The sequence below is a fragment of the Malaya genurostris genome, chromosome 3 (assembly GCF_030247185.1).
Source record: "Malaya genurostris strain Urasoe2022 chromosome 3, Malgen_1.1, whole genome shotgun sequence".
Taxonomy (NCBI): Eukaryota; Metazoa; Arthropoda; class Insecta; order Diptera; family Culicidae; genus Malaya; species Malaya genurostris.
The window spans coordinates 58,208,347-58,216,087 of NC_080572.1; the positions used below are offsets into that span (position 1 = coordinate 58,208,347).

Here is a 7,741-nt window from a genome sequence, read left to right on the forward strand (position 1 = left end):
TTCGAGACGAAAATAAACCATTCATTCTTGTACTTTCGGATACCGTGTCCGGTTTACCCCTTCCTTGCTTGGATCCAGTGTAACCGAAAAACAAAATGTGGAAGGTTCCTGTGCGCAACCATGTACCTCAATGCTGAATCACCGTCTTCGTCCAAATGCAATCTGTGAACCAAAAATCCAATTAAATTGTATCTTATCGTATTTCAGGAGACGTCCGGCTCGATGTTCAACTCCAAGCAAACACCGCAGTCTAAAAATTCGACCAACAACCATAGTCAGGATCCAATTCAGAAACTACCCAAACCAACCATATTCCCCCAGAGCTTCGAAGTTCCGACATTCTTTCAGGACTTGACGACAGCGTTTCCACGACCAACACCATCTACTGGAATTAGCAGTGCAGGAACGCCTGAATTCTTCCCTAGACATATCAATTTTTCACTGGTGGATGAATCTAGATCGACCGTCGGGTCGGCCCGGGATCGTTTCCGAGAACCGGCGTTTATCGAAGAAATACGGGAAGATGAAGAAATAGAGGAGACAATTTCAGTAAAATTAATCCCTGGTGAAAATAAACCACTGCATGATGACAGTGCAGGTAATGCGGAGACGGTGAAAAAAGAAATGGAATCGTTAAAAATAAACTTAGATAGAGTTACCAATGAAAAGAATGATACGATTGAGAAAATACAAGCTAAACTGCAAGAGAAAATTGAAGAAATAGCGGATTTGCAAGTGGAGCTAGCAGCTAGGAACAAACTCTACGAAGATATGCTACAGGAAAAGAAAGAACTGAAGGAGGAGTTAGAAAGTGTGAAAACAAATTTGCATGAGTTAGAGCTAATAGCAAATAAACTAGAACTAAAAGAGAACCGTCTAAAAGAAACACTGGAAACAATAGTTCGTCAAGACGCCGAGCTTGCCGAAGTCAATCTTCTATATACACAACTTCGCGAAGAGATGGAACAAAAAGCAAATGAATTCTCTCTCCTAAAATCTGAACAACACAAAAATCACACATTATTAGACACATTGAAGCAACAGGTTGAATCACTGAACAAAACAATTGGACACAAAAACGAGTTGATGTCGAAAATGGAAAAGGACATTCATAACTACAGTAAGAATGAAGAAAAATATCTCGAACAGCTAAAATCACTAGACGCTAAGGAAACAGAATTGAAAATATTGCAAGGAAACTACAAAGATCGGTTGCATGAAATTGAGATCTTGAACGAAGATAATCGGTTTTTGAATGAGGATATTAATCGACTGAAAAATGAAATCGCTAGAAGTACTAGCAACTCGACGTCAAACCCGTCGTATGTGCAGTTCTTGAAACAAAATTGTGAAAAGTTTGAGGAGGAACTTCGCGAAACCAAAGTAATGCTTACGGAAAAAATGTTAGCCCTTGAACGAGTGCGAATTGATTTGAACAGTTGCCAACAGGAGGCTCAAGATTTGAAAGCTCTGTTAAGAGATAAAGAAATGATCATTCAGCAGATTGGCGATGATGGTAACAGCTTGCATGAGGCTTTAACGAACATTCAAAATAAAATGCAGGAAAATAACAGCAATTTAAATAAACAGCTCCGAGAGGAGCAAGACAAAAATGCTATCTTACAAACGGAGTTGAATCGCTTGAAAATACAACTCCAAAGAAGTGATAACTCTTCGAGTCCAAAACCATTTTCGGTGGAGGAAATAGCCGAGCAGTTGGAGAAAGAGTTGAACTACTCAGCGCAACTAGATTCTAGTATCATGAAAGCAATCGAAAGTGATGACTTGAACTCAGAAGAGGAAGCAAACACCAGAAAAGGCCGAAAGGATAACAAAAGCAACCACGAGGTTGAAGAGTTAAAAGCGCAATTACAACTTGAGGCAGATAAGTGTGTTAAATTGAACGAGTTGCTTGATTCGGAGAAACATAATTCGAGCGCAATTCAGATGCAAGATGCGGAAATTATTGAAGCAATGCGTCATAGACTTGAAGCTGCGATTGAGAATGAAAGCATGCTACAAAAATTACTGACTGAAGAAAAGAATAAAACCGATCGCTTATCAACTTTGATTGCTGGTGTTCAGCGAACGAGGTCCTTCGATAACTACTTACTAATGAGGGTTAAATCGCCGCATGAATCTCCCTCCCGAAGGCTCAATCGAAGCAATGAGTTCGAGTCCGATATGGTGGCTCGGTTTGAAAGTGAAATCAAATTTTTAACCGCCCAAAACGAACGGGAGCGGGAGAGAGCCGCTGATTTACAGCGTGTTTTGGAAAGGGAAAAAAGTCGCTTTGAAAAAGAAATTTCTGATAGAAACGAGCATGGAGAACAAGTAAAAAAAGAGTTAGTCAGAATTACGTCAGAAAAAGATCGTCTCGAGGTGGAGCTTGATCATGAGCAAGAGAAACTTATGCTGGCTCACAAAGAAATCGAGAGCCTCGAAAAACGTATAGGAGCTTTCCAGGAGGCGGAATCGGTACGATCCTTTAGAAGAGAACGAGCAACTGGGCCTAGTTCACTGGAATTCCAAGAGCTTAGACAACAATTGGAAAACTTGGAACAAGATCGTGCTCAGCTTCGTGATACTGTTCAGAATCTCCGATCTGAAGTAGAGCGCAGAAAACAACGCGAAGCAAAACTGACAGAAGCCTTGAGCAGAGAAAATTCATTGCATGAAGGAGGACAAGCTTCAGTACCAGAAGATTTTCTAGTGAAACTCAGGGACATGAATCGGATGTTGGAAATTAATGTTCGAGAAAATCACCAGCAAGCAGAAACACTTCGTCTGTTGATGGACGAACGAAAAGCATTGCAGCAACGCAACCAAGAACTTGAGCGGTTTAGTATTCATACAAATGTCAATCCATACAATCGGGATGATCTAGAAGAACGGGCGAATCATCTGTTTGGAAAGTATCTTCGTTCGGAGAGTCACCGCAAAGCTTTAGTTCACCAGAAGCGCTATTTACAAATTGTGCTAACCACTTATGAAGAAAATGAAGTAAAAGCACTCCAATTGCTTAGCGCTCAGAACATACCACCTCATATCCAAGATCTCGCTGGTTTACCCACACAAGAGTCAGTACACCGTCACAAGCTACGATCATTCCGCGCCGTTGTCACTGCAATAGTTGCAATTGAACGCATGAAGTTCATAGTGAGAAAGTGGCAAGGTGGACGGAGGATATGCGCGAAAGCCATCTTTTCTCAACAGTTCACACCCAGGCGGTCTCAATCGGCCAGTACCAATGTATGGGCTCGGTCTTCAAACTCTCATTTTGTGGAGTACAATGCATCTCCTCCGGCTCGTGATCGACCAGGAATGCTTCATCCATCGGTACAGCATGAACCAACTTATTCCGGGCATTATCTTCGACTGCCAGAATCCCAGCTTCTTATGAATGCGGATATGCGAGAAAGACTCGAGGAACAGTACAATCGATCGAACAGTAATCGGTAGAATTTTGTTTTAGTTTTATATAGATCCATTTTTGATATTAGTTTGTTAATTCATATTTTAAGTGAGCTAAAGTATTCGTCTGACCTTTGTATTCTACGTTTGTACTTCAATCATCGAGTCTAGTCAAAATTTGACGGTTCTCTTAATTATACTTCAGAAGTATTTTGCTCATATTTTGTTTCTGTTCTGGAAACCAGCTCAAAATGACAAATCACAAACCCACACAACGATACAAAGTGCGAAATTGATCTCATGGATTTTGATTGGTCACTTGTTGAAAAGCAAAACAAAATGTTTCGATAGTGCCTTACCAAACGGTGTTAACTATTACGGATGAATATCGTCACTATATTTAGGATACTAACCTACTCAAAACATGGCTATAAAGCAACCTTAGAAGTAGTGTTTTTTAAAGTACGAATTTATAAGCTGTAAAAATTATTTTTATCAATTAACACCGCAGATTTTGCACGCTCGGTCTTCTTGCGTTCTGTGTGGGTTGTTGTCAGGCACACGCAGGATTAGGCTATGCGTTTTATTCTAACTATAAGCACAAACATATTTTATAACTAAAAGAGAACAAAAACCAGCATAAATGTTTTTCTTTGTACTCGACCAAAGCAATAATTTACAATTTCGGTGTGTATTCATACCTAGATGACATTCGAATCAAATGTATAGTTTGTGTATTTGATTTACATTAGTACTGTTCTGATAGAAAATCCACGGATGAATATTACAAAATATCTTACTGAAACCAAAACATCTGCTTCCCATTGATCCGAAACTGTCCCACGCTATCGGAAATAAGCGAGGCTTTGTTCACGGGGTACTATCAGCTGTTGGAATTAATTCGTAGTGATTTTCTGCAGAGTTTCTGTAGCCAAATGCGTGTCTACTATGGTTATGCTTTGCGTTACTAATTTACTTAAACACTCATTGCACGGTTGTACATAAAGTTTGATGCTAAAGCAAAACGAACAAACGTTTAAATACTTTTCCTAGTAAACTGTCGAGTAAAAGTTAAGAATGAATAACAGTTTTGAGATGTTCACTCGTGAACTCGAGTGATAAAGAATTCAATGGGTTTATGCTTTTCACCCAGCAGATATTGTTCCATGCATAAAAATGAATTGCTGCACGTACTTCTTGATTCGTTCTTTCGAAGTAGAAACGGTTGTTTTGGTTGGAGAGCATTGCCAAATATGCTAACCCGCTGATTATGGAACGAGTAGATATATATTTCGCAACCAGACCGGTATGTGGAATCTTGTTATGATTATGGTTGCCAAATTACGTTTTATTCTGATCGACGAAAGGTCGGCTGCAAGTGATGTAATCAACTCGAGAAGAGGTTGACACGGGTCTTCATTGAGCAACGTCATCAAGTCTTCATCTTCAAATTTTTTCAGTTGTCCAGGACGTTGCAATACCATTGCACAGTGGTCCGGATCCACAATTTAGGGGGACAAAAACATTTGTGGCTTAGCCTTATACTTTAGAGCTATGATGTCTTCGGAACAAATGATCAGTGAAAGATAAGCCATATTTTGAAGCATATGGTATTAGGGTGGTTCTAATTATTAGGGTGATCCAAAAATTATTTTCCGTATGTGTTGAGATAGAGGACTGCATCCTTCGGCAAAATTGTAGGAAAACTTATATCAAGCAACTTTGCCGAAAACACTATTGTAGTATCTCTAACGGTTTCAGTGTTACAGCTATTTTAATAGATCAACTTAGGGTGTTCCTAAAAAAAATCAGATTTTTTGCTCTAGCTTTCTTAATATTCACTTCTCGATTTTGGTGTCTTTGAATATCTTTTAGAGTTTGTTGAAACCAATTTTTTCATGACTAGCGCATTCCGGTAGCGTTTTCTGAACCGAAGTTATGAGCAAAACTAGTTCAAAAACAGATCATTTTTAAACTGCTATATCTAACATTGGAGCAAACGAAAAAAAATCGGTTTGTTTCATTTGATAGAAAATACTTTCGAGCATGTTTATAGAAAAAATGGCGGAGGAGATATTTTTTTAAATTTTTTAAATTGTGTTCAAACATTGGGTTTTTTCATTGAAAAATGCTCTTTCATGTAAGACATTTATTAGCCATACATATTAAAATAAGGTATTGCTGTCTTCTAGCGTGTTAAAATTAAAAATGTTAATTCAGCTGCATAATCGGGAAGATGGTGTACACTCACGTTGGTTGTTACTCTATTCGATAATGCTATTACAGGATCAGACGTTAAAAGAAATCGTTTGAATACATCCTCTAGATTCACTAAACGATTGAAGTTCTGCGGATGGAACTGCCTATACTTGCGAATTGATTTATTTCGACTCTCTTGCGCTTCCTTACTGTACAATATTTGCTATCTGTTTGGTTCCCTTGCGATTGATTGTTGAGCAAGAAGGCTGGATAATCTGGAACATCAATTATCCTTCATCTGTTTCCCTTTGCTGCCCAGAATAATAATCTTTCAAAAGGAAAACACGGAACTAACAGCAGGAAGTGGACAAAGTAAATGCAGAAATTGCAGAGCTTTCTCCCACAGTACTGGGGAAAGTATTTGTATCAACGAAGCTAGTGTTCTGCCTGAACGATACGAAAGTGTTAAACGACATAACAGGCATACACTCCCAAGCTTGGTACATATGCAGGCGCTCAGGAAAAGCTCTGAATTTTTCAAGAACTGAAACAAATGAGAATAATCCAAACAAATATCAATTTGGAATTTCGCTTCTACACACAATGATTCGATCTATGGAACTTTGGCTAAAAGTGAGTTATTGTTTGCACATTGAGAAACCGACATGGCGCGTGTCCCGACAAAATCAGCATGTCAAGGAGCAAGAGACAAACATTCTAACGGCATTAAAAGAGCGGCTAGGGTTACGTATTAGAAAAGACATCATATTAACAAGATATCCAGCTCGCACATTTCTAGAATAAATCATTGGAAACATCCTTTTTTGCGAGCATGGTGCCCTCAGGTGAGTCCGCATCGAATCTCGTACATTGAAGTAGGGAAGATAAACGTCAAAATCTTGCGCGCCAAAATAGCAGCACTGCGCACCCACACAATTGACATGATATGTTGAATGTGATGCCGTGTGATGGCGTTCCTATACTGAAGATTGATTTCGCTCCAAGCTGACAGGGTCTAGCATTGGTGAACCATTACCTGGAGGCGGCAACTCGAATGATGGTATCTGGGCCCGTAGATTTTTCAAAGAATAAAACACAGTAGCGCAAATTATCGAGTTAAATGGAAATATACTTGAACGGTTTTTTATAATCTTAACGTTGATAAACAGCAATGTGAAGATTTCGGTACCTGCTTTCCAGGAGTTTACTGAACAAACAAGAATTCGTTTTGTGGAGCTGTATGGATGGTATGCTCTGTCGCCAACCGTGCATAAACTTCTGGTGTATGGGACTGCAATTATAAAACTTGCTTTGCTTCCTATTGGTATGTACAGTAAGGAAGCGCAAGAGAGTCGAAATAAATCAATTCGCAAGTATAGGCAGTTCCATCCGCAGAACTTCAATCGTTTAGTGAATCTAGAGGATGTATTCAAACGATTTCTTTTAACGTCTGATCCTGTAATAGCATTATCGAATAGAGTAACAATCAACGTGAGTGTACACCATCTTCCCGATTATGCAGCTGAATTAACTAATTTTTAATTTTAACACGCTAGAAGACAGCAATACCTTATTTTAATATGTATAGCTAATAAATGTCTTACATGAAAGAGCATTTTTCAATGAAAAAACCCAATGTTTGAACACAATTAAAAAAAATAAAAAAAATATCTCCTCCGCCATTTTTTCTATAAACATGCTCGAAAGTATTTTCTATCAAATGAAACAAACCGATTTTTTTTTCGTTTGCTCCAATGTTAGATATAGCAGTTTAAAAATGATCTGTTTTTGAACTAGTTTTGCTCATAACTTCGGTTCAGAAAACGCTACCTGAATGCGCTAGTCATGAAAAAATTGGTTCCAACAAACTCTAAAAGATATTCAAAGACACCAAAATCGAGAAGTGAATATTAAGAAAGCTAGAGCAAAAAATCTGATTTTTTTAGGAACACCCTAAGTTGATCTATTAAAATAGCTGTAACACTAAAACCGTTAGAGATACTACAATAGTGTTTTCGGCAAAGTTGCTTGATATAAGTTTTCCTACAATTTTGCCGAAGGATGCAGTCCTCTATCTCAACACATACGGAAAATAATTTTTGGATCACCCTAATAATTAGAACCACCC

The 7,741-nt window shown here is 38.5% G+C and overlaps 1 protein-coding gene across 5 annotated transcripts in view; it reads left to right on the forward strand.

The window, feature by feature from the left end:
• Nucleotides 1-4,225, forward strand: part of LOC131438873 (golgin subfamily B member 1) — an 89,100-nt gene extending 84,875 nt beyond the window's left edge. For all 5 annotated transcript variants that reach the window (XM_058609244.1, XM_058609245.1, XM_058609249.1 and 2 more), the window contains one exon: nucleotides 208-4,225. In XM_058609244.1, coding sequence (XP_058465227.1) covers nucleotides 208-3,462 — 3,255 coding nt within the window. In that variant the 3' untranslated portion in view covers nucleotides 3,463-4,225. The remainder of the gene's footprint in view (nucleotides 1-207) is intronic.
• Nucleotides 4,226-7,741: the final 3,516 nt, after the last annotated feature.